Source organism: Leucopleurus acutus (genome assembly GCF_964270905.1).
Source record: "Leucopleurus acutus genome assembly, chromosome: 19".
Classification (NCBI taxonomy): Eukaryota; Metazoa; Chordata; class Mammalia; order Artiodactyla; family Delphinidae; genus Leucopleurus; species Leucopleurus acutus.
In genome coordinates, this window is record NC_139161.1 from 29,475,286 (window position 1) to 29,502,437 (window position 27,152).

Here is a 27,152-nt window from a genome sequence, read left to right on the forward strand (position 1 = left end):
AGCCCCGACTTTTACATTTTTAGGAAGTCTGTGAGCCAGTTGTTAAACAAATCTACCATTTAAATTAAGTTATATAAACTTACAATTAGGTAATTTATATTTTAAAAGATAATCAATACACAAAACTCACCACTCCCTAATGATCTTACTATGATGTATGCTCTTGAGGTTTTGGTTTTTTTTTTTTTTTTACCTGATTGTATCTATACAGTGAAAATGCTTTAGAATGGTGTATTATTGCTCATTTTTTCCCAACTGCACATTCAGTGACTTCATATTGGAAACTTGAAATTGCCCATGATGGGAGAATTTACACCACGGCTATTATAAAACACTACAAATTAAGGCTTGGTTTATTATTTTGTTGATTGTTAAGAAAGTGATGAAAAGAATGTTAATAGTGCAGATTAAACTTAAAAGTGTATCTTGTCTGTAGTTACATTGTGAATAGCACAAAAAAATTGAGGAGTATTATTCCAGTATTTGAAAATGATTATCTGATTCATCAGAGGTTGCTTACTGAAGTGAAGTTCCAAAATAAATCTTTGTGTTTTGCTTTTGTCTTACTTCACAGAGTAAATGAAAATATAAACCAACATTCATATCGGGACTAAGCTTGTTCATAGATTGCAACCACAGGTTGGTTACAAATAAAAGAAGTCTATAAAAATCAATAATAGCATTTTGTGAGAATCAATTGGCTATGAAATTTATGAGTATTATATATTTTATCATTGCTTATAATAATTATGTTATATATCATAACAGTATATAATATCAGTAATTTATAATAAAATTATGTATATATATTTATAAATATTTATTAGCACACTACTGGTGGAGCATCATGAAAACATCAAGAAAAAGGCAGTAAAGGAATAAAAAAGGCATAAACCCACAGGACGAAGAATGGGAGTAGACCCTATAATAGATGATAGATGTGAACTACATCATCTACAAGTAGTAGTAACTGACTTGGCAAAGCAGAGGAAAGCTGAGGCTTGCCTGCCTGGTAGGGAAGCCAACAGGAAGCAAGACCATTCCCAGAACTCTGAGAAGATTCGGGACTTGAAAGCACCTAGCTCCTTTGAAGGTTTGGGGTAGGGCTTAAATTGGATTGATTAAAAGTCTTTATAAGAATTGGATAGGCCTTTGACTTCTGCCCTCCCATCCTTACAGCCAGGCAGTGTCCTGGCTTTCCTTTTATGGACAGGTTTATTCTCTGGAGAAGTTGAACCTAGAGGTGCTGAATTTGGGTCACCAAGCATAGCAGGGTCATGTCTCTTTCACTGTACAGAAGATAGGGGATAATCCTAACTGAAAAATGAGACTTTCAATCCCCTTCCTCAGCTCCGCTCCCAAAATACAGGCCACCAAGTTTTTTTTGTTTTTGTTTTTTTTGGGCTGCGTTGGGTCTTCGTTGCTGCGCGCGGGCTTTCTCTAGTTGTGGCGAGTGGGGGCTACTCTTTGTTGTGGTGCGCGGACTTCTTATTACAGTGGCTTCTCTTTGTTGTGGAGCACAGGCTCTAGCTGTGCAGGCTTCAGTAGTTGTGGCACATGGGCTTCAGTAGTTGTGGCTCACGGGCTCTAGGGCACAGGCTCAGTAGTTGTGGCGCAGGGGCTTAGTTGCTCCGCGGCATGTGGGATCCTACCAGACCAGGGTTTGAACCACTGTCCCCTGCATTGGCAGGTGGATTCTTAACGACTGAGCCACCAGGGAAGTCCTACAGGCCACCAAGCTTAATTCTCAGCCTCAAACCCCCACATCTCTCATTCCTCCTGGAGGAGACTAGAAGATTCTTCTCCAGGGAAATTGACTGGCCCAAGAAAAAAGACCTACAGATATTGACATTTGGGGTTCTAGCCAAAGTGGCCAAGTCCTTGATGATCAATTACCCACTGTGGTGCCCACAGGTTGACAATATCCACCTCCACTACTTTGAGCTGCCAATCAATTACCTTTTTTGTATACTCCTTTGATAAATAACAGCCAAGGATCATCAATCATTTTCGGAAAAGTCTTTACCATGAAGAGCAGAGACCAAAATAAACAGGGAGAGAAAAAAAAAAGAAATGGATAAATTACCTAGTGTGTTTGATCATTCTGAGCAGAATTTGATGTTTTTCTGTAAAGTTAGGGCCAAGTTACTGATAAGAGCTTGAAAAAGTAAGCATATTAAAAATGTCTGGGAGGGGGTGGGACTATCCCTGGTGGTCCAGTGGTGAAGAATCCGTCTTCCAATGCAGGGGATGCGGGTTCGATCCCTGGTCAGGGAACTAAGATCCCACATGCCGCGGGGCAACTAAGCCCACGCACCACTAGAGAGCCTGCCTGTTGCAACTACTGAGCCCATGCCACAACTAGAGAGAAGCCTTTGTGCTGCAATGAAAGATACTGTGTGCCGCAACTGAGACCCAATGCAGACAAATAAATATTTTTAAAAAATTGTGTTTAAAAATAATTAAATAAAAAAATAAAATATTAAGAAAAAAAAGTCTAGGAGGGGGAATTGCCTGGAGGTCCAGTGGTTAGGACCTGGTGCTTTCACTGCCATAGCCTGGGTTTGATCCCTGGCTGGGGAACTAAGAGTCCACAAGCTGCAGGGCGTGGCAAAAAAAAAAAAAGTCTAGGAAAAAAGTTCTACGAGAAAAGAAGTGAAATCATAGTAATACTGTATGTTCAGCTGTTACACAATATTTTATAAAATATTTTATAAATATTTTATAGTATAAACACTGAATGTTTATTTAACTAAAAATTATGATATATTGGGAAGACAGAAGGAAAGAAGGAAAGAAAGTGGAAATCAGCAGTTGTCTAAATTTATATAATGTTTAACCCATTGGGGGGAAGAAAAAAGGAAGAGTATTATAAACATGTTACTTAGAAACATGGAGGTAAACACCAGAAACAGTTACAAAAGTGGATAGGGTTGCCTTTGGCAAGTGGGAGTCAGGATTATAGAGAGAGGATTAAAAGGACTATCGTTTCTTGTTTGTTTCTTTCTAAGTATAAAAAGCCTTCCGGTAGTATTGGACAGTTAACCTTTGGTATGTACTATTAGCTGGAAAAATAAGAGTACCACCATTCTGAAACTGGGCCATCATTTTCTAGCCCTTTCCTGGTGGTTGTTCCAGCGCCCATGCCTTCAAATTTCTAAAGAGTTCTACATAAGCCAATTTATGTCATTTTGGAAATTATTATTATTATTATCATCATTATTTTTTTGGCTGCCCTGGGTCTTCATTGCTCTGTGCGGGCTTTTTCTTTTCTTTTCTTTTCTTAATAAATTTATTTATAAATTTTTAGTTTTTGGCTGTGTTGGGTCTTCGTTGCTGCATGCGGGCTTTCTCTAGTTGTGACGAGCGAGGCTACTCTTCATTGCAGTGCGTGGGCTTCTCATCGAGGTGGTTTTTCTCGTTTTGGAGCTTGGGCTCTAGGCACGTGGACTTCAGTAGTTGTGGCGTGTGGGCTCAGTAGTTGTGGTGCACAGGCTTAGATGCCCCGTGGCATGTGGGATCTTCCTGGACCAGGGATCAAACCCATGTCCCATGCACTGGCAGGCGGGTTCTTAACCATTGGACCACTAGGGAAGTCCAGAAATTATTTTTTAAATGAAAAAAAATCTGGGAACTAAATCATATTTTCTCCTCTGTCTTCTGTGTGTGTGTGTGGGGGGGGATGTCCTGGGCCCTGGGTCATTATTACTATTTAATAACCTTCTAATTCAGTAATTGACACATGCAGAGAATTAAGAGAATATGTCAAATCTGTCAGGATAGAAAGATGCAGTCTGAGATAATTCCTAGATTAACGTTATATTAAAAAATAATCATAGCTCTTCCAAAAGTGAAAGATAATGAATTCCTACCTCAAACAGGACAGAGGACACAGCAAGCTAAGGTTTGTTTTATTATCACTGCTTTACTAAAAGCTTTAGATACTCTGCAGAGGATAACTGTCCAATTATAAAAAGAGTACAGAGCAATCTTTATCTAGGTGAGACATGTAAAGTCCCCTTTCCAAAAGAGTAATGAGACATACAAATTCTTTTTGCTAGATTAGGTGGGATTCCAATTGCTAACACTAGACAGAAGCTCATTCTTTCATGATTACTCAAAGCATTTTTCCTATCTCTTAAATTGAAAAATATACTTCCTTTCTTTTTACTTGCCTTGTTTTGAAAAGAATCTAAGGCCAATTAAAAACAAAAACAAACCTGTACCACAACATTAAAAAAAAAAAAAAAGAAAAAGTGAGGAAATTAGAATACTCCATTATAGAATAGACTATACGGGCTTCCCTGGTGGTGCAGTGGTTGAGAATCTGCCTGCCAATGCAGGGGACACAGGTTCGAGCGCTGGTCTGGGAAGATCCCACATGCCGCAGAGCAACTAGGCCCGTGAGCCACAACTACTGAGTCTGCGCGTCTGGAGCGTGTGCTCCGCAACAAGAGAGGCCACAATAGTGAGAGGCCCGCGCACCACGATGAAGAGTGGCCCCCGCTTGCTGTAACTAGAGAAAGCCCTTGCACAGAAACGAAGACCCAACACAGCCAAAAATAAATAAATAAATTAGAATAGACTATATTAAAATTATATATTATTCATAAACATGAATCAGAAATAATTCTCTGATTAAATCATCCTGTCCCTTCTCCTTACCATCACTCCCCTTTCTGTCCTGTATCTTCAGTTGCCTTCACCATCTTTCCCTGGGCTCTCCCTAGTTTTCCATTTTTTTTAATTTTAATTTTTTAATTTTTTTAATTTTTGGCCACGTTGGGTCTTCATTGCTGTGCATGGGCTTTTTCTAGTTGCAGTGAGCGGGGGCTATTCTTCCTTGTGGTGCACGGGCTTCTCATTGCAGTGGCTTCTCTTGTTGCAGAGCACAGGCTCTAAGCACACAGGCTTCAGTAGTTGTGGCATGTGGGCTCAGTAGTTGTGACCTGTGGGCTCTAGAGCGCAGGCTCAGTAGTTGTGGCACATGGGCTTAGTTGCTCTGCGGCATGTGGGATTTGGACCAGGGCTCGAACTTGTGTCCCTTGCATCAGCAGGCGGATTCTTAACCACTGTGCCACCAGGGAAGCCCTGTCTTTTGATATAGTCTATTTTCCCCTACTCTTTTAATTTTGAAAAATTTCAAACCTTGAGAAAATTTATAAGAATAGTATAATTAACACTCATATATCATTTGCCTAGATTCACCAACTGTTATCTGTTAATTATCTCTCTTCATAGGGGTATATATATATGTGTGTGCAATGTACAATATATATTATACATGATAATGTATAAAATATATAACCACGTATTTATGTAATTTATATAATTTTTACATATCATATTACACAGACACACCCCTATACAGAAAGTTAACAGTTGGTGAATCTAGGTGCATGATATATGACTATTTATTATACTATTCCTGTAAATTTTCTCAAGGTTTGAAACTTTTCAAAGTAAAAAATATAATATATAATAAACGTACATAAATATAAAAAATACTTACACATGCATAGAAGTTTTTAGTTTTTGACTGAGCAGAGTTAGCTGCAGACATCATACTTCACTCCGAGATACTTTAGCTTCAGTTTCCTTACATGAACATGGACATTATTCTACAAAACCACAATCAGGAAATTTTACTTTTGAATATAGTCCATATTCAATTACTATTCAATAGTCTGAACAATATCCTTTACAGCTGCTTCCTTTCCCTCTCCACATTGCATTTATTTATTTATGTTTTTAAAGATTTAATTTTATTTATTTTTGGCTGCATTGGGTCTTCATTGCTGCACGCGGGCTTTCTCTAATTGTGGTGAGCAGGGGGCTACTCTTCATTCCACTGTGTGGACTTCTCCTTGTGGTGGTGTCTCTTGTTGCGTTGCACTGGCTCTAGGCATGCAGGCTTCAGTAGCTGTGGCTCATGTGCTCTATAGCACAGGCACAGTAGTTGTGGCACAGGGGCTTAGTTGCTCTGCAGCATGTGGGATCTTCCTGGACCAGGAATCAAACCCATGACCCCCGCACTGGCATGTGGATTTTTATCTACCACTCCACCAGGGAAGTCCCTCTCCACATTGCATTTAACTGTAGTATCTCTTCAGTCTCCTTTAATTTATAACAGTTCCTCAGCCTTTTTATATAAGTATTTGCCTTTCTTCATGTTTATATTCTTGAAGAATTCCAGCTAGTTGTTTTGGAAAATGTTCCTCAGCTTGGATTTGAGTGTTCCTCCAGCGATCTTCCTACCTTCAGTCCTTCTCCTTGCCAGTTTATTTTCTACAGTGTTCTGGAGTTAGTCTTTTTTATTTTTTTTATTTTTTTTTATTTTTAAAGCTTTATGGAGGCATGATTTACAAACTGTAGAATTCACCTATTTTAAGCATACAGTTACAATCTTTTAAATAAATTTATTGAGTTGTGCAAACATTACTACAATCTAGTTTTCGAACATTCCCACCACCCCAAGTCTTTTTTTTTAAATTATTTTTAAAATTGATGTATAGTTGATTTACAATGTTGTGTTAATCTCTGCTGTACAGCACAGTGATTCAGTTATACACATACATTCTTTTTCTTTTTAATATTCTTTTTCATTATGGTTTATCACAGGATATTGAATATAGTTCCCTGTGCTATACATTAGGATCTTATTGTTTATCCATTCTAAATGTAATAGTTTGCATCTACCAACCCCAAACTCCCAGTCCATCACCCCCCCACCCCCACTCCCGCTCCACCACCCTTGGCAACCACAACTCTGTTCTCTATGTCTTTGAGTCTTGTTTCTGTTTTGTAGATAGGTTCATGTGTGCCATATTTTAGATTCCACATATAAGTGATATCATATGGTATTTGTCTTTCTCTTTCCGACTTACTTCACTTAGTATGATAATCTCTAGTTGCATCTGGAGTTAGTCTTTTAAAACAAAAATATGACCCTGATATTCCCTGTTTAAAAGCATTTGAAGGATACTTATCACCCACTGGATAAACCAAATTCCTTAGCATACCTTTCAAAGCTTTTCACAATTTAGCTCTAACAGCCCTTTGCAGGCTCATCTCTTCTAATGATTAACAGTTTGTACTTCAGGCATACCAAACACCAGATACTTTCTATAGTGTTATCAGTCTTACCCCCTGCTTGGGGTATCCTCCTTCAGGTCAATTTATGTAGCCTTCCAGATTCAGTTACTTTTTTTTTTTGCCACGCCTTGCGACATACAGGATCTTAGTCCCCCAGCCAGGGATTGAACCAGTGCCCTCGGCAAAGGAAGGGCAGAGTCTTAACCACTGGACTGCCAGGGAGGTCTCTCTTTGTCTTTTTGGTGAGTGCTTATAATCCTCCAGGTACTATGGTAGGTGCTAGGATACAACATAGTCTCTGTCCTTATGGAATGTTTACTGGCTGATACGTCATCTCTTTTGTGCTTCTATAGCACTTTATACACACCCTTATTGTGACATTTATTATATTGCATTGTAATTTTTGTTTGCATGTTTGTCACCCCACTGGATTTGAGTTTTTCAAGGGTAGGATAAATTTTATTCATCTGTTTCCCCAGGACCTAGAGTATAGCAGGCATTAAATACCATTTCATTCAATAAATGAATGAAAGAATAGCAAGTGTTCTCTATTTTGATTAAGGAATATGCTTTAATACAATTCCAGAAAATCTCTTGGTGAGGGAGATTTTTAATTCTTCAAATCATACTGCACCTTCATATGGTTAAAGGATGGGTCCAAAACTATTTCCAGTAGGAAGATGCAATAAATAATAGAGTAAGAATTACACTCCTCTGCATGAGTTGGCACTGCTGCTTCTATTAAAACTCCACCCTGTGATACAAAAAAATGCTTTTGGTCAGGGGGTACTTACAAAGCTGTGGCAGCAACAGAAATTGAAACCAAGTCCTATGTCCAATTTATAACGAAAACTAATGCCCGGGTTTTTGTTCTTTTTCTTCTTCCTCTTTTGTTCCCTTTTGGCCTAGCCCATACCTGTTGGATCACGTTTGCATAATCAACAATAAGTAATGAAAGTCAGGTGCCTTAAGGCACAACTTTCAGATAAACATCACTGTTTATCTGCTGTTCTGAATTATCTTCCAGGGTAAGATGACCTTTATAGATTATGTTGACATAGATCCCGGGGGCCACAGACCACTGGACTAAAGACAGGGTAGACCGCAGATGACTAAGATGATTAACCTCAGCTCCTTTGTTCTTCCCCTTTAAAAACCCCTAACTCAGAGACCAAGTTGGAGTGACTTGTCTCCCACTTCCTCGCCTGGCTCCCTGCAATAAAATCTTTGCTGCAAGCTCCCGCTGTCAGTTTGGCTTTCTGCACTGCGGGCACAGGAGCCCTTTTTTCGGTTTAAAAACGACAACTGGATTTCTTTAATATTGTCCTAAGACACACTTTTATGGAAAAAAGGTGTTTACACTCCCACAAACAGCTTTCTGTCAATTAATCACTTTCCATTACCAGTTCAACTGATTCCTCTTGAACATCCATAGGGCTATTGCTGGTACTTGCTTGTATCTAAATTACATTTTATGTTGTGCAGCATTATTTCGTTAGCTCCTGTCTTGTTTCTCTAGAGACTGCGGTTCCCTAAAGCTTAGGCCAGCACAGTACTAGTCACATAGAAAAAAGGACACACTTTTTAAACTGATACTCTCACAGAAAGTCGGACGATATTAAGACTATATTAAGGAACATAGTACTACTCCCTATCAAAAAGTGTATGTTCTCAAACTTAAAGTGCAGAAGAATCACGGGGCGGGGGGAGGTCTTGTTAAAATGCATATTCTGATTCAGTAGGTCTGGGTGGAGCCAGATAATCTGTATTTTAAACAAGCAGCCAAGTGATGCCGATGCTGTTGGCCCGCGAACCACGTTTGGAACAGCAAATATGTAAAGGACTGTGCAAAAGGAAGGCGACTTTGCTCCAAAACATATTTTTGAAGAGCGTTAATTAAATAGAAGTATGATTAAAGTGGAGCCAGGCGGAGCACTTCTTACCCAGCCCTAAACCTCCTCTTTTCCGATCCGTCTCCCCTCCGAGTCCAGCGAAACTTCCCACCTCTGTAAACCGTAAGACCACAAGCAGCAACAGGCCCAGCTACGAAAGATGCGAGCCCAGGTAACGTAGAAAGATACCCCTGCACTTACTAGGCTAAGAGTCCGGGGATTCGATGGGGTCCCGGCAGTGGCCTCTCCCTCGCCATAAAGAAAAATTCAAAATTAAAACCTTATCGTGGAGTGACCAATCGTAGCCTTGGTCTTTCCACAATTCGCTCTGCGTGTAGTGTAAGATCACAGCTTGGCTTGTGATTGGCTGAGGTAGAGCCACACTCCGGCCAATCAGAGCTGAGGCGCTTCTTGTATGAATATGGAGGAAGGCGGGAGCGAAGTGGAGGGGAAGCTGGAGAGGAAAGGTGTGTCACGGCCCCTTTGCTGTTTCTGGAAGCTTTTGTGTAATTGGCTGGCTCTTCTTCCGATTACACCAATCGCAAGCTCTTCTCTGCTGAACTCTAACAGTGAAATTGAAAGTAGAGATGAGGGTGCAGCCAATGGAAAAAAAAAAGGGTACAGGAGCCAATCCTCCTGAGGCGTTTTGTGTCCTTGCCCAACAGGAAAAGGTGTTTCATGCGGAGGGGCGTTTCCCAGTCGCCAATGGGCGGGCGCCGCTGAAGCGGAGGAACCAATGAGCGCGAGACGTTGAATGACAGCTGTCCAATAGGAACCCTCAGTGCTAGTACGGTTTGCGGCTTAAGCGCCGCCGCGGTCTGAGGAATGTCAACTATTCAACATGGAGGCGGAGGTCGATAAGCTGGAACTGATGGTGAGTGTAAAATGAAGGAGATCTACTGGGTAGTTTATTCTTCCCCGATGGCCTCCAATGTGGAACGCAATTTGGAGTCGCCGGAAACCCTGGGCGGAGGAGGCTGGACTAGACTCGAGCTCCTCCTCCTACACCAAAGGGAGTCGCCGCCGCCTGGTCTCTTAACCGCCGCGGGGGGAAGGGGTTACATCCGGGAAACTCGTGAAGGAAATGGCGGGAGATGCTGGGGGTCCGGGGCCTTTGGAATTCCTTGTTCCTCGCCCTCACCTTTCGTCTTTCAAGGAACTGTGGCTGGTGCAAACAGCGTTCTGTGTATTTCCACCAAAAAGACCTGACTGTAATGGTCTCTAAACGCCCCAAGAAGGGGAGAGGTTGTTCACAGTCCGAGAAAGGGGGATGGAGGGTGGGGAATAAACAGAGAAGGGGGGAGAGAAATCCCTTTAGGGCTGAAGCGTTCATATTCAGCCCAGGGCAGGCTGAGAAAGGATGCGAGAGTTGCGTGCACAACTTCCTAGCGGCCAAGGAAGCCCCTAGACCAGTTTGGCCCATCGGTGGGGGAGACGTGTGAGCCTTTGGAATCTCAACCACGAGCTTCTTTTCCTGGAGCGCGGGCGGGACCTGGGACGTGGGAGGCTCCGCTGCTCTGGAGTTGCCTAGTTTCATTCATTGTGAAAGTAGGGGGCGGGGGCGAATAATTGGGAAGGACTCCCGCGGCTGCTTGGCCTGCTCTAGGGCGCCAAACTGGAGGGCCGTACTAGTTTTTTCTTTGGATTCTTCCCTCACTTGTCCTCTTTATTCTCTCCCTCCCATCCCTAGAGTACCGGCTGGATCGCCCGCGCTTTTTTCTTAGTTCCCTTGTTTTATCTTCAGTCCCTTTACCCCCAACGCATTACGAGTGTTTGGATTGGGCTGGCTTCCTTTAAAATGGGGAAGTTGGAGAACGCACCCATCATTGAACTCCTGTCCGTTTTATTGTTAAAGAAAAACAACAAGATTAAGTAAAAAAGCCAAAATCTCCCTCACAATCCTCTCCTCTTCTCCCTGCCATTCCTTGGCGTTACTCCTTAAGTACCATTTGTGCCTGTGCTACTCTTCTCCAAGCGGAACCTTGGGTCTCTTTAATATCTGCAACGTGTAGTGATCTTGGAAGACCCTCACCCCCAGAAAATGCGAGACCTTGATATATCTTACTACTGTTTTCTTCTGATGTATTAATGAATTGTAGTGGCTCTCATATACAAAATTGACTTTCATTTGCTTCTAACGTTTTGAATTTTGATTTTCTTTGTGGGGTGTGTGTGTGGGAATTGGGAAGGTGAGAAATGGCAGCAAAGAAGGAAGAATTTCCTGCAGCTTTCCAAACCCTAAATAATGAACTTTTAGTTCAAAGTTTTGTTATTCTTATCATTAACTGTCTTTCAAAAAACAAAACAAAAAAACAGTATTAAGTATTGTAATTTGATTCTACCAACAGGCACAGATATTAACATTGTCTTGCCCATCTCCTCCATTATGAATTCCTCCCTCCAGATGGATATTTCTGCCTAATTGTAAGATGCTAAATGATACTAATTCTGCTTTTAACAGTTTTTTTTTTTCCCTCTCAAGTTGGCTTTTAATTTTGAGGTACCAATGAAGCCTTTTTTGGAGTTTGCATTAGAGTCAATAGTCTCACAGGACATGTTTAAGATTGAACACATTTTATTTTAAGGGGAACGCAATTACGTGTACATCTTGAAAAAAAAGTAGGTTTTAGAAAATTATGAGGTAGCCAGACTCGAACTTTTAGGTGTTTGAATGATGGGGTAGTTTTTAAAAATTCTTTTTATGAGAGGAAGAGAAGAAAACAGATCTTCTTAAATTCCTTTTAACTAACTTAGTCATAACTTTTTTTCCTGTTCAAATTATTAGTTTCTTTCCATAATCATTAGGGTTTAAAAATTGTATTTGAACAATTACACTTTTATTATTACTGCTTTGTACTGGCTGGGTAGTATAAGACCATACATCTCACCTTTAGATTTGCCATGTGCTTTTAGAAAAAAATGTTATATCTGTGAACTGGTTTATTTTCTAAGATTCCAAAGGTAAATGATTTCCTGTACAATCCTCTGAGTTTTGGTTTTATATTACTTGAATAAAGGATTTGTTGAGGAACCAATGTTGAATATTTAATAAGTGAAATAGAATACCTATTATCTAACTTTGAAAAGAAAGTACTTATCTTAATTTTTTAAGATATCAGACAAATATCCTGATCCTCTTAAGTTTAAAATTTTCATATATTTTTCTAGTTTTAACCCGATTCAGAAAATTAAACATTTGTTTTTTAAAATTTTATTTATTTATTTTTTTCTTATTACTTATCTGTTTTATACGTATTAGTGTATATATGTCAATCCCAATCTGCCAGTTTATCCCACCCCCCATTTCCCCCCTTGGTGTCCATATGTTTGTTCTCTACATGTGTCTCTATTTCTGCCTTGCAAACAGGTTCATCTGTACCATTTTTCTCGATTCCACATATATGCTTTAATGTATGATATTTTCAACAATGGAAAGTGTTTTTGCATCAGTCAACATTATTAGTGGAGGAATAAACTCATTGTAGGGTAATCTTTGTTCTACAACTTTTTTCCCTTCACTTATTGACTGAGTGGTATTTGGCTAGTGTCTTTCTTTTGTGATACAGGTAGAGATTGTACACAAAAGGTAGTGCAATGTGATACTATGATACTATTTCTATTTCTGTGTTGACATCTGACTTCACAATGGTTTCTTACCAGTTAAAAGGTTAGAATGTTAATTGGCTTGAATCCAAGGAAACCTCTTAAATCTCAGAGCTGTCTCCTCCTCCCATTATTATTTTCTCTTTGATTTTTCTGCGCTTGAAGGAAATGGAGATGTTCCTCTTATATTTAAGATGTTTTAGGGGTTATCTGAAATTTTAAAATCCCCTTTCATAGCATTCAGTTAAGTAGCTCTAATGGTATCCTGTTTACGAGACATTGATTCCCTGGAAGTCTGTGAACTCTTGATATAAGATGGTAAGTGCTTTTTATATTGTAGTTTAGATTCGAGAGAGATAGGGTTTATAGAAATTGGGAAATATTATTTCACTTTTCATTTATTTTCTTTGGTAATCTTACTCAAAAGGCTAGTTTTATATGGCAGTTAATCGGTCAATTGCTATGGAGGAGCTAACCAACACATCTCAGCAGAACAGAAATATTTTCACAACTTTGCCTTAAGTAGTAATTATAACCTGTTAATACCAGTCCTGAGGTATTAACAATACCCATGTGAATAACTTATACAGCTTATAACATATTTACAAAATTCCTTTCTACATCTATGCATGTTTTCAGTTTGCATATTAATCATAGGTTAGTCGTCAAAAACCAATACCACTTTGATATTTAAATCCTAGTCTTCTTTTTTTTTTCTTTAACATTGATATAAATGTTCTTAGGTTTTGGATGTCTTCTGTCCAAAGAGGCAACCCTTCTTTGTATTCTTTTCACTCTGAAGCTTCAACTGATGCAAGATGCTCTTGTGTGTCTTTCCTACCTATTACTGCTAACGAATGCTCTGACTTTATTGCACTACTGTACTTTACAGCTAGCAGTGCAATAGTATTGTCAAAGCATCTGAAAGCAGAATGTACACCAGAATTTTGGTTCTTGCCTTACATCTTTCTTCAGTGTCTGTGAGTAATTTACCACAACCTTTGTTGCTGAAAACTATGTAATTTTATTACAAAGTATATGTTTTAGAAAGTTATAATTTGAAAAAAAATGTTTTCAACTAATTAAAAATTCACCACTGTAATGCATTATGAAACACATTGAGAGGATACATTTTATAGCTAAAGTTGTTATGGCTTGTCTAAACAAGTAGTACTTTGTCATTTGCTTCTTTCTGTTACAGATTTGGATAGGTTCTGACAAATCTCAGGTTTTCTTTAATTGAGTTTGAAGATGAATTAGTATGTGATGAATACAATCTTTGCTGTATATTTCCTGTGGTAACCTGCCTCAAATCTTAAGTGGTGTTAATTTTGTGTATTGTATAGTAAATGCTTGAGTTTAAAACTTTAGAATGCATGTCTTAATGTTCTTTTTGTAATTATGAGATATAATAAAATGTGACTCCATCACTTGTTTTTTTGTAATCAGTTTGAGATAATTTGCATAGAGTAAAACTCAACAGTTTTGGTTGTACAATTTCATGAGTTTTGATAAATGTGTACAGTCATGTAACCACCACCACCAGTCATGATATAGAACATTTCCCTCACCATAAAAAGTTCCCTTATGACCCTTTGCAGTAAACCTCCCAAACTCCCTGGCAGCCACAGACCTCTAGTTTTGCCTTTCCTAGAAGTTCATAAAAATGAAATCATATACACAAACCTTCTAGTCTTTCGTGTCTGGCTTCTTGCACTTAGCATAATGCTTTTAAGATTCATCCATGTTGTTGCATGTATTAGGAGTTGGACCATTTTTATTGACGAGTAGTATTCCATTGTCTAGAATATCACAAATTGTTTATCTTTTCACCAGATTATGGACATTGTTAATTCCAGATTTTGCCTATTATGAATAGTTGTTCTAAACATTATAATACAAGTCTTTATGTGGACATAATGTTTTCATTTCTCTTGGGCAGCATGATAAAAGTATGATTGATCTTAAAAGAAACTGCTAAAATCTTTTTCAAAGCTCTGTATTAGGGTTCCAGTTTCTCTAAGTCCTCACCAACACTTGGTACTATTGTCAGTCTTCTTCATTTTAGCCATTCTAGTAGGTGTGTAGTGGTATCTCATTATAGTTTCAATTTGCATTTCCTTAATGGCTAATGGTATTGAACATCTTTTCATGTGCTTATTTGAAGTTGGTATATCTTCTTTAGTGAATATCTGTTAAAATCTTTTGCCTATTTTCAAATTGAGTTGTCTGTCTTTTTATTATTACAAGAGTCCTTTAATTTTATCTATTTGCCTTCTCCCTTAAAATTTTTTGATGGAGTCCAGTTTATACATTTTATTCTTCTATGGTTTATGCCTTCTGTGTTCTATCTAAGAATTCTTTGCTTAACTCGAGGTCACAAATGTTTTCTTCTAGAAGATTTATAATTTTAGTTTTTACATTTAGATCTCAGTCCATTTTGAGTTAACTTTTGTTAGGAAGCCTTGAAATCATCTAGTATAAGGCTTCACCCATTGCTCTTGTTTTCTAAAACTTTTAAATTAATTTACATTTCCACATAATTTTTCTGTCAATTTCTATATAAAAAAAGAGGTGTACTGGGATTTTGGTTGGGATTATGTTGAATCTAAAGAACAATTTGGGGAGAATCGCTATCTTAACAATATTGAGCCTTCTGATACGTGAACATTATCTCTCCATTAATTAGGTCTTTTAAAATTTCTCTCAACAGTGTTTTGCAGTTTTCAGTTTATAGATCTTACTTACTTTTTTTTATAACCTGCTTAGTGTGATTTTTTTTTAATTAATTAATTAATTTTTGGCTGTGTTGGGTCTTCGTTGCTGCATGCGGGCTTTCTCTAGTTGCAGCAAGCTGGGGCTACTCTTCGTTGCGGTGCTCGGGCTTCTCATTGCAGTGGCTTCTCTTGTTGTGGAGCACGGGCTCTGGGGGCACGGGCTTCAGTAGTTGTTGTTCCCTGGCTCAGTAGTTGTGGCACACGGGCTTAGTTGCTCCGCGGTATGTGGGATCTTCCTGGGCCAGGGCTTGAACCTGTGTCCCCTGCATTGGCAGGCGGATTCTTAACCACTGCACCACCAGGGAAGTCCTAAATAAGTCAATTCTTGATTCCTTAATTCATTGTTTTTGTTCTCATTTTATAAATGAGGAAATAATCTCAGTTTTCACTTAAGATTTTCATGTAGTGATTAGTGACTGTAAAATAAATTTAGCTTTTCAGAACAATTTATTTTTGTTAGGAGATGTGAGAGTTGTAGTAGTTCTTATTAATTCCTCCTCTCCTCTCTTTAATTTCTCCAATTTTAGATGATAGTACTTCATACTTTCTTTTGGTTAAGTGTTACTAGGGCAGGCTGGTACCAGAGGCTAGAGATATTAAGGAACTTATCTGGGAGACATGGCTAAATACATTGAGACAGATGCCATGATGGGATAAGTAAATGTCAGTTGTTGTGGGGGCACATTGGAAAGAGGCACCTAACCTGGGGAAGGATTCTTGTTAGAGGTGAGAGGTAATCTGAGACTGGAAGGATGAGTAGGGATTAGCCAGTGAAGGAAACAGAAAACTTTCCAGGCAAAGGAAACAGTGCATGTGAAAGTCCAGAGGTGTTGCACAAGTGGGGGAAACCGCAAGTTGTTCAGTACAGTTTTGAGATGGGGGGCAAGGGGGTTGAGATGAAGAACTAGTAAAATCAATTCTAGCTATTAAGTTGAAAACCTCCACCACACTTTTCCTTTATTACATTCTAAACATTTAAAATTATTGTAAATATTCATGTTCTGTAGTAATTATGAACCTATGTTCCTTAATTAAAAAAAAAATCTTATAACCACCCAGTTAAGGTTTTGGATAAAATATAGGGAAATTTAATGACTTCTGATAAAATTATATATTGATTTCTGTGTTCTACACTCTTTATTGCTCTATTTATTTATAAGGCATAGGATACCATAAATAACAGAGAAGTCTTTAAAAAAAAAAATAATGAAAAGGAGGACTTCCCTGGTGGCACAGTGGTTCAGAATCCACCTGCCAACGCAGGAGACAAAGAGTTCGATCCCTGGTCCGGGAAGATCCCACATGCCATGGAGCAACTAAGCTTGTGTGCCACAACTACTGAGCCTGTGCTCTAGAGCCCGCAAGCCACAACTACTGAGCCCGCGTGCCACAACTACTGAAGCCTGCACACCTAGAGCCCGTGCTCCGCAACAAGAGAAGCCACTGCAATGAGAAGCCTGCGCACTGCAACGAAGAGAAGCCCCCACTCAGCAACACAGCCCCAACGATGAAGACCCAAAGCAGCCAAAAATAAATTTTTTTTTTTTTTTTTTTTTTTTGCGGCATGCGGGCCTCTCACTGTTGCGGCCTCTCCCACTGCGGAGCACAGGCTCCGGACGCGCAGGCTCAGCGGCCATGGCTCACGGGCCCAGCCGCTCCGCGGCATGTGGGATCTTCCCAGACCAGGGCACGAACCCGTGTCCTCTGCATTGGCAGGCGGACTCTCAACCACTGCGCCACCAGGGAAGCCCCTAAAATTTTTAATTAATTAAAAAAAAAAGACTACGTTGTATAGTCTAGATTCTTTTTAAAAAAATGTATTTATTATTTATTTATTTAGTTTTGGCTGCGTTGGGTCTATGTTGCTGCGTGTGGGCTTTCTCTAGTTGTGGCAAGCGGGGGCTACTCTTCGTTGCGGTGCGCGGGCTTCTCGTGGCGGTGGCTTCTCTTGTGGAGCACGGGCTCTAGGTGTGTGGGCTTCAGTAGTTGTGGCACATGGGCTCAGTAGTTGTGGCGCACGGGCTTAGTTGCTCTGCAGCATGTGGGATCTTCCTGGACCAGGGATCGAACCCTTTGTCCCCTGTGTTGGCAGGTGGATTCTTAACCACTGTGCCACCAGGGAAGTCCCTATTCTAGATTCTTTTGTAGGTATATTTTTATTTTTTCTAAACCAGGTTCATTCTATATATTATGAAAATCAAAATCTGTCCCTGTAGTCTATTATGTGTCCATAGCACAGTTAACATAAATAACCTAAGATCCTGAAAGCTTAAAAAAAGTTAAGTAGACTACTTTAACTGATAAAGTCAGGCTCATGTGTACTACTCTCTTAATTGTTACATAAAAGTCTGCAGATTAGGAACTGATGAACCTGAAACTTCACACTTTTTTCTGCTTTGATGTTGTTATTTGCCTGAAATAACATGTCTGTAACTGGGTGCTTGTGCATATTGCTGCTTATCTGTTTCAGACAAGCGTAGACATGTGTTTGTTCTTTCTGGAAGAGAGTGGATAATAGTCAAGTCTCTGGCAGAAATATACAAAAAACCAATTTTGATTGTGTAGACATTAGAGGTGGCGCTCAACTGGTTAAGAGCTTGAAATATTTATTAAAACAGGCTTTAGAATGTTGTTGGATTCCCAGGCTGTTCTTTCAAATGAATAAATGTTCTTTAATCTATTCCCTTTTTTCACTGCATATTAAAAACCAGGGATATAGAAGTGAAAAGACAAGTCTCTTGCCAGCAAGAAACTTGAAATCAAATGGTGACACTACCATGCAAACAAATGATTGTAATATAAGACATGACTTGGTGAACTTTATCCATGAAAAAAATAAAATGAGAGTAGATAAAGGTGTTTCTAAACCTGTTTTGAAGAGATGGGAATGTAAGGAAAGGGGTGCTTTAAGTAGTTTCTTTGGTTGATAATACAGCTAACCTAGATCTAGGAGTGTTGAGATACCTAATTTGCCCTTAAAACAATGTTTCTATGGAAAATGTATTTCTAAGCCTAGCCACTGAGTCCAGAACATACCTCTACCAACTCCTCTCACCAGAGGCAAGGCTGCCGTATTTTCCCCCTTCATTTCCCTGTGTTTTGATGTTGAGACAGGCTCTCTCAGAAGACGATGTTTGGAGCTGGTCCTTTTGAAAAGGAGCATTTTTGTGGCAGTGGGAATCTATGGGTTTTTGTAAAGAGGAAACGTTTTTTTAAACTGTACTGCAATTATGTTCTTTTCTCCTTGCTGCCAAATACTTGAGTGGTATGTCATACAGTGTGCCTTTTATCTAAAGCCTTAAGCTTATCATAATAAAAACTAGTATAACCGAATGTTGTGTTTGTGAAATATGTGGCATGCTCTCTAAAACTCTAAATTATTTCCTGAAGTATTTTTTTCCCATTTGTACAGTATTGTCCTTACAATCCCAGTCTTCTTCCAAGGATGTACAATTGGCAGAATGTAATTTGGTGGTCTTTGGGGCTTTAACATTGATTTCCATGGACTTTTCCCAGCTAAATTGCATATTTTATTTACCACTCTTAGGATTGATATAAAACTTTTCCCATTTATTTTTATTACTGATTTAGAGAAAAACTGTGAAATGAATGTCTTGGGCTTTAAAAAATTCACTAGTTTTATTTTAAATATTCTAATATGCCTAAAAATAAGACAGGTAGCTAAAACTAATTAAACAGCAACCTCATTGTTTACAAGGCTTCCAATGTGAATGAAGTTTAGCAATATCATTTTGTTCCATTAATCAGACACTAATGAGTTTTGGAGACTGTCATAATTGGTCAGTAAATTTCCTACCGTGTAACTAAAAATTTTCCTGTTTATCACCAGATCCTAGAACCCTATCGATATTGTCTCTGCTGTGTAAATAGTTCTGAGTAGTGCAATATTGCTTATAGGGTTTTGGTGTTTGGGAAGAACAATGGGCAGGTTGCAGAAATGATGCAGCTGAAACTGAAGCAACAGTCATCTTTGTTTAGGAAGAAAACAAATAGTAGAAGCTACTTTTCAATACATACATTAAAATCTGAAACTCAAAGGTCAAATTTTTTTTTTTTAATTTATTTTTGGCTGCGTTGGGTCTTTGTTGCTGCGCACGGGCTTTCTCTAGCTGCGGCCAGTGGGGGCTACTCTTTGTTGTGGTGCACAGGCTTCTCATTGCGGTGGCTTCTCTTGTTGCAGAGCACGGGCTCGAGGCACGCAGCTTCAGTAGTTGTGGCACGCGGGCTTCAGTAGTTGTGGCATGTGGGCTTCAGTAGTTGTGGCTCGCAGGCTCTAGAGCGCAGGCTCAGTAGTTGTGGCGCACGGGCTTAGTTGCTCTGAGGCATGTGAGATCTTCCCAGACCAGGCCTCCAACCTGTGTCCCCTGGATTGGCAGGCGGATTCTTAACCACTGCACCACCAGGGAAGCCCCAAGTTTTTATATATTAGAAAAAAGAAACACTTTAATTAATTTTAACATTTTGACAAATTAAACTTTGGTTTATTTGTGGTATAATGATATAATAGAAGTTTAGTGTTGAAAGGGACTAGATTTCCATCTCTCTCATTTAATAGGAGAGACTCAGAGGGAAGGTACTGGAGGCCACATAGCTGGTTAGTGAGACCAGAACTAGAACTTCTGCCACATATCTCAATCCTCTTATTTTCTTTTCTTCTGTACCAGACTACCAGGTTATATTCAGAGAGAATTTTTTAATGGACTAACTGCAGAGATATTAGATTTAAAACTTAAAAAAAACTGTTTAAATTTAATATTAGGTAAAGTCTTTACATTTTTCCCCCATCTATGTGATTCTTATTGGATGTAATGTCATGTATAACTTTGGTCTAACTACATAAAAACAGAGTAATGAAAATAGAACTAGAGGGAAGTCACTTAGACTGTTTCTTCATTTATAAAATGAGGGGTTCAGATCAGAGAATCTTCATTGTTTTTCTCTTTCTCAACATTGCATTGGCACCCTTTTTTCTTTTTTGTCCCCTGCTTAATCCACAGCCCACTGACTTCGCTAATAAGTAAATACTTCCCCTAGGTTTTATCACAAAATGTTCTGTTCAGTTCTTCAAGGAGGATAACATTCTACTCTCAAACTGTTTTTCCTCTTTTAAAAAAGTTTTAAAATTGTGGTTAAATACACATAAAATTTACCATTTTAGGCATTTAAAATGTAAAGAACTCAGCAGTATTAAGTACATTCTCATCATTGTGCAACCATCGCCACCATCCATCCCCAGAACTTCATCTTTCCAAACTGAAACTCCACATGTTAAACAATAACTCCCTATTCCCTGTACCCCCTGTCTTTTAAAATCTGTTTAAAATTCTATTTGTTCTCTGAAATATTTTCCAAATAGAAGTGTGGGTATATTACTTAAAGGGGGGATGGAAATTTTTTTAAAAACCTTTTGAAAGCAGTGGTATACATATAAGTGCAGCTGTGGTGGGAAAGTGGGAAGTCCTGAATTTTAGCATTTGCCAGTTTCCCTGGTGTATATATTTCCATCCTAGCCGAGTTTAAGCTATCAGCATGATGTCACTGAAAATGGAGTTGGAAAGACATGCAATAGTAGCATGTGATATATTTCTACTGTATAGATATGATAGACCTCAAGAGCATAGATAAGAGTAAAATATAGTAAAATAACTAGGAAGTTATGGTTTTTGTGTATATATTTGTTTTTAATTATTTAGTTGTAAATTTAATAATTTAATTTTTAGTGATGGGTGTTTAACAGTTGGCTTGCAAAAATTCCTAAAAATTTAGCCGGCTCCATCATGCCATTGATTGGAAGCACACTCTTTGGTATCATTTATTTATTTATTTATTCATTCATTCATTCATTTAGCTGTGCTGGGTCTTAGTTGCAGAACGCGGGATTTTAGTTGTGGCATGTGGGATCTTGTAGTTGTGCAATGTGGGATCTAGTTCCCTGACCAGGGATTGAACATGGGCCCCCTGCACTGGGAGCGCAGAGTGTTAACCACTGGACCACCAGGGAAGCCCCTGGTATCTTATTAAAATATAAATTACTTAAGGGAAGGAACCACTTCTTTTTGGTACTATTGGTGATTTTAGTACGTTGTGGACCCCCAGGTATTACGTGAAGGCATAGCTGAAACCACTCTCTTGAAGAGAAGACATTGTTAAATGGACTGTGGGATTATACTAGATAAATTTAAGCAGAACTAAAATATCAAGTTAAAAAACATTGGACTTCCCTGGTGGCGCAGTGGTTGAGAGTCCGCCTGCCGATGCAGGGGACACGGGTTCGTTCCCTGGTCAGGAGGATCCCACATGCCGCGGAGCGGCTGGGTCTGTGAGCCATGGCCGCTGAGCCTGTGTGTCCGGAGCCTGTGCTCCGCAACGGGAGAGGCCACAACAGTGAGAGGCCCGCATACCGCAAACAAACAAACAAACAAAAATATATAGGCTTGGGACTTCCCTGGTGGCACAGTGTTAAGACTCCGCCTGCCAATGCAGGGGACATGGGTTCGAGCCCCGGTCCTGGAAGATCCCACATGCCGCAGAGCAGCTAAGCCCGTGTGCCACAACTACTGAGCCTGCGCTCTAGAGCTCGTGAGGCACAACTACTTAGCCTGTGTGCCACAACTACTGAAGCGTGCTGCGCCTAGAGCCGGTGCTCCAAAACAAGAGAAGCCACCGCAATGAGACACCCGCGCACCACAACGAAGAGTAGCCCCCGCTCACCGCAGCTAGAGAAAGCCCACGCGCAACGAAGACCCAACACAGCCAAAAATAAATAAATTAATTAAAAAACACAAAAACATAGGCTTAAGAATATCTGTTCCATAAACAAGGGCTCCTAGAATAGAGATTCTATTTTAAGGTAACCCTGGAGCAACAAATCCCATAATCCTAAGAATTTTGTGGTAACTTAATAAGTTTTAAAAACTTTTATTTAAAATTATGCTTTAGCATGTTATACAGGCCTTGAATTATACATAAAGCTACAGAATTGTGGTCTACTTCAATAATTAAAACAAATCAGGTCTTCAATGTGTAGAGCCTTTGCTTTATTTGATTTGTTCTACCCCATCCCCTCCCTCTACTTTCCATCCACATGTCATACAGGTTAGTGTACTTCTTTATATAAAGGAAAAGATAATTCTTGAGCATATTTTAATGTGGGAATTATACCAACAGGAATTTCTTTATATATACACACATACATATATAGTAATTACTGATATGCTTAAAGAAGTCTAATTATTGATAGATTTAATCATGGCAGCTAATAGAACAAGTATATATGACAAATGAAATGCCTCCGTTTTTGGAAAACATTATAAACACTTTTTAAATAGAGAACTTCTAGATTTGTTTTTCTGGCTCATAGCAACTCCTTGTTGTTAGAGATGCAAATCAGATACTGATTATTGGAAAATTTTTAAAAACAAAGACTGACTCTTTTCTTCAATTTCTACTCTAGAAGTTTTTGGTTATAAAGATAGAATTTTATTAATTGCAAAGTTTTCCAATCAAATTTAGGCCAATGATGAGAGAAATTATTAGTGATGGAAGCTTTAGTTTATCTCTTTCTGAAATTCTGTTCAATAGTGACAGCTTCTGACTTCAGAAGCATTTTAACTTCTGAGAACCATTTTTTCTTCCTCACTCTACCTTCCAAAGTAGAATCCTTGGTTTACTTTTTGTATAATAAAAATATCTGTATACTGCTTCTCATTGGATCTGAGAACTACTTTTAACATTTTTTGTTGGTTTATACTTTTTCCATTAAGGCTCCAAATTTTCAAGAAGCAATCTTTAGTCCAGAGCTTAAGTTGACAGAAAGGTCAGAAAATCTTCTCAGCTGTGGGCTAGGAACAGGAGACCTTCCCTGAGGAAATCATGTTTTGCCTTTCACAGTAAACTCAAAGGATGGTGGTTGTTTCCCTGACAAATTCAAGGCAGTACATGCTTTAAGATCTAGTAAAAGATGTAGAATTCCCCCAAATTAAGAATAATTTGTAGATTATATCACATTCAGAAATAAACCACTTTTAACACCCTGATATATATCCTTCCCAACGTTTCTCTGTGTACGCACAAGTATTTTACAGCCTATGGCAGTTTTCTGCTTTTTCTCTCTTAGAAGTTTACTGCAGATCAAGGTCTCACGCTAGGACCCAGGTTAAATAAATTGGAGTTATTCGGACTGCTACTCCTGTATTAATGTAGCTTTTTTTGTGTAATTTATGACTCTTTAAGCCTTCCAATTTTGGTCTGTGTGGCACATATTTGTAGTTCTTTGGTTAATGGGGTTGCAAATTATGTTAACAGCCGGAGTATCCCTGAAAATAAGTTTGTTCAGTGTTTTAATTTGAAACCACATATCCTACCAGAGGTAGAAAAACTGCCTATTTGATGAGAGTGTTAGTAACCTTAGGGAATTCTTGAAGCCATTGCTAGTTCTTAATAGAGCATGGGTATTCTAGATCAGGGGTCCCCAACCCCCTGTTAGGAACCAGGCTGCACAGTAGGTGAGCACAGTAGGAGGTGTGCGGTGGGCGAGCGAAGCTTCATCTGCGGATCCCTTGCATTACAGCCTGAACCATCCCCTATCCCCACCCCCACCCACTCCCCCATTCCGTGGAAAAATCATCTTCCACAAAACCGGTCCGTGTGTCAAAAAGGTTGGGGACCAATGTTCTAGATGATGGAGGTTCTGTATACTTTTCTATTTCCATATTTTCAAAATCAGTGTATATCATATTAAAATATGTGAAAATATAAAGAAAAAAGAATACAGTATCATGTTTAGTAATACATCTTTTAGTTCATGAAATAATTATTTCTGCTGATCTTTAGTTCCAGAAGGCTGACTCTGATCTGGATTACATTCAGTACAGGCTGGAATATGAAATCAAGACTAATTATCCTGATTCAGCAGGCAAGGTAATCTGAAAAAGAAATGTTTTTTTAACAGAATATTTTATTAAAAGATTTTCTGATAGTATTTCTAATAGTAGTAGATTATAACAATTACATTATTAAATTTATAGAATCTTTTTTATGTTGGAAACTTGGTCACAGAATATTGGAGAGATTATACCCATAGTCAAGGAAATTTGTGGCTCCTCTTTTTTTTTTTAACCCATAAATAAGAATTATTGAGTCCAGAGGTGTAAACCACTATGGAAGCCTCTGAAATTCTGAGAGAATATAGATACCTCTAGGGCAGTGGTTAAATAAGAGGGGAGAAATCCTAGCAGTGATGATATTCTCTGAGGAAGATGATGATATACTATTAAATTCGTTACATGAACTGTGAGTTTTGCATAAAATTATGCACTTAGTTATTTCTAAGTTTAGGTTGATTAGAAATATTATCTGTTTATATGCCATAAATTATAACTACATGTATACACGCCTATCTATAGAGATAAAGCAGACAATTTTTAAGCATTGTCTGCTAAAATTAATTTAGCACTTAAAATATTAATTTACCACTTAAATCATTAATGTTTATCTTTTATAGCATTTGCTAGCAGACAAGAAATATCGTATTTTACTGTTTCTCAAAAAATTTATACAATTAAAATTTGGGAGGAATTGAGTGGAAGTGCAAATTAAAATAACATTTTATATAAAATTGGGAAAGCATTGTGAATGTTCAGTTTTTACTGCTTTACATGAAATAATGGAATGCCAGGATTCTATGGGAGTACAGTTTTAACTGTTCTACCTCCTTAACTGACTTGACTTTTTCTTTGTCTTTTCCTCTTTTCTCTTTTACTGAAGAACAACCAACCAATTCTGGTCCAGTGGTACCACCTAATTGACTGGCCAAAGCACTCATCTGAGTCAGTATCTTTCGAGTACCATGTGGAAAACATTTCATGTGGGGCTTCCCCTTTTCTTCCACCTTCCATCTCTCATTTTAGTTACACTTCCAGTTGTTTTTCTCTTCTACAACTTTTTTTTTTAAACAGCTTTATTGACCTATGATTCACATACCATGAAATTCACCCTTTTAAAGTATACAGTTCCGTGGTTTTTAGTATATTTAGTTCATTGGAATTTTTAGTAATTTAGTATACTGTACAGCCATCATCACAATAAATATTTGAATATTTTCATCACCTCAAAAAGAAACCCATACCCATTAGCTGTTTCTCCCCATTAACAACCACTTCTCCTGCCCCTGGCCAGCTCCCAACAACTACTAATCCACTTTCTGTCTCTGAAAACTCTACAGATTTGCTGTCTGAACATTTCATATAAATGGAATCATACAATATGTGGCCTTTTATGTCTGGTTTCTTTCACTTAGCATGTTTTTTTTTTTTAATTGACATATAGTTGATTTATAGTGTTTCAGGTGTACAGCAAAGTGATTCAGTTTTACATACACACACATATATATATATTCTTTTTCAGATTCTTTTCCATTATAGGTTATTACAAGATATTGAGTATAGTTCCCTGTGCTATACAGTAGGTCGTTGTTATCTATTTTATATACAGTAGTATATATCCGTTAATCCCAAATTTCCAATTTATCCCTCCCCTGCCTCTTCCCCTTTGGTAACCATAAGTTTGTTTCCCATGACTGTGAGTCTGTTTCTGTTTTGTAAATAAGTTCATTTGTATCATTTTTTTTTAGATTCCACATATAACTGGTATCATGATATGTCTTTCTCTTTCTGACTTCACTTAGTATGATAATCTCTAGATCCATCCATGTTGCTGCAAATGGCATTATTTCATTCTATTTTATGGATGAGTTGTATTCCATTGTATACATATACCACATCTTCTTTATCCATTCATCTGTCGATGGACATTTAGGTTGCTTTCATGTCGTGGCTATTGTAAATAGTCCTGCTATGAACATTGGGGTCCATGTATCTTATATATATATATTTTTTGTGGTTCGCGGGCCTCTCACTGCCGTGGCCTCTCCGTTGCGGAGCACAGGCTCCTGACGCGCAGGCTCAGCGGCCATGGCTCACGGGCCCAGCAGCTCCACGGCATGTGGGATCTTCCCGGACCGGGGCACGAACCCGTGTCCCCTGCATCGGCAGGTGGACTCTCAACCACTGCGCCACCAGGGAAGCCCTTTTTTTTTTTTTTAAAAGAAGATGTTGGGGGTAGGAGTTAATTAATTAATTAATTAATTATTGCTATGTTGGGTCTTCGTTTCTGTGCGAGGGCTTTCTCGAGTTGTGGCAAGCGGGGGCCACTCTTCATCGCGGTGCGTGGGCCTCTTACTATCACGGCCTCTCTTGTTGTGGAGCACAAGGCTCCAGACATGCAGGCTTAGTAGTTGTGGCTCACGGGCCTAGTTGCTCTGCGGCATGTGGGATCTTCCTGGACCAGGGCACGAACCCGTGACCCCTGCATCGGCAGGCGGACTCTCAACCACTGCGCCACCAGGGAAGCCCTCTTTTTTTTTTTTTTAAATTAATTAATTTATTTTTGGCTGCATTGGGTCTTTGTTGCTGCACGCAGGCTTTCTCTAGTTGTGGCGAGCAGGGGCTAGTCTTTGTTGCAGTGTGCAGGCTTCTCGTTGCAGTGGCTTCTCTTGTTGCAGAGGGAGCATGGGCTCTAGGCGCGTGTGCTTCAGTAGTTGTGGCACGTGGGCTTAGTAGTTGTGGCACACGGGCTTATTGGCTCTGCGGCATGTGGGATCTTCCTGGACCAGGGCTCGAACCCGTGTCCCCCGCATTGGCAGGCGGATTCTTAACCACTGTGCCACCAGGGAAGTCCTGTAGGTTCTTTTAAATTTAGTAACACA

General features: G+C 39.0%; 2 protein-coding genes across 2 annotated transcripts in view; one reads left to right on the top strand and one right to left on the bottom strand.

Moving 5' to 3' along the window:
- Nucleotides 1-27,152, bottom strand: part of PRR11 (proline rich 11) — a gene marked incomplete at its 3' end in the record, with an annotated part of 56,737 nt that overhangs the window by 14,755 nt on the left and 14,830 nt on the right. The gene's annotated exons all lie outside the window — the stretch shown is intronic.
- The window catches only part of SKA2 (spindle and kinetochore associated complex subunit 2), a 28,501-nt gene continuing 11,115 nt past the window's right edge, over nucleotides 9,767-27,152 (top strand). The window contains exons 1-2 of the mRNA XM_082860039.1: nucleotides 9,767-9,861; nucleotides 24,221-24,307. Coding sequence (XP_082716165.1) covers nucleotides 9,829-9,861; nucleotides 24,221-24,307 — 120 coding nt within the window. The 5' untranslated portion in view covers nucleotides 9,767-9,828. The remainder of the gene's footprint in view (nucleotides 9,862-24,220; nucleotides 24,308-27,152) is intronic.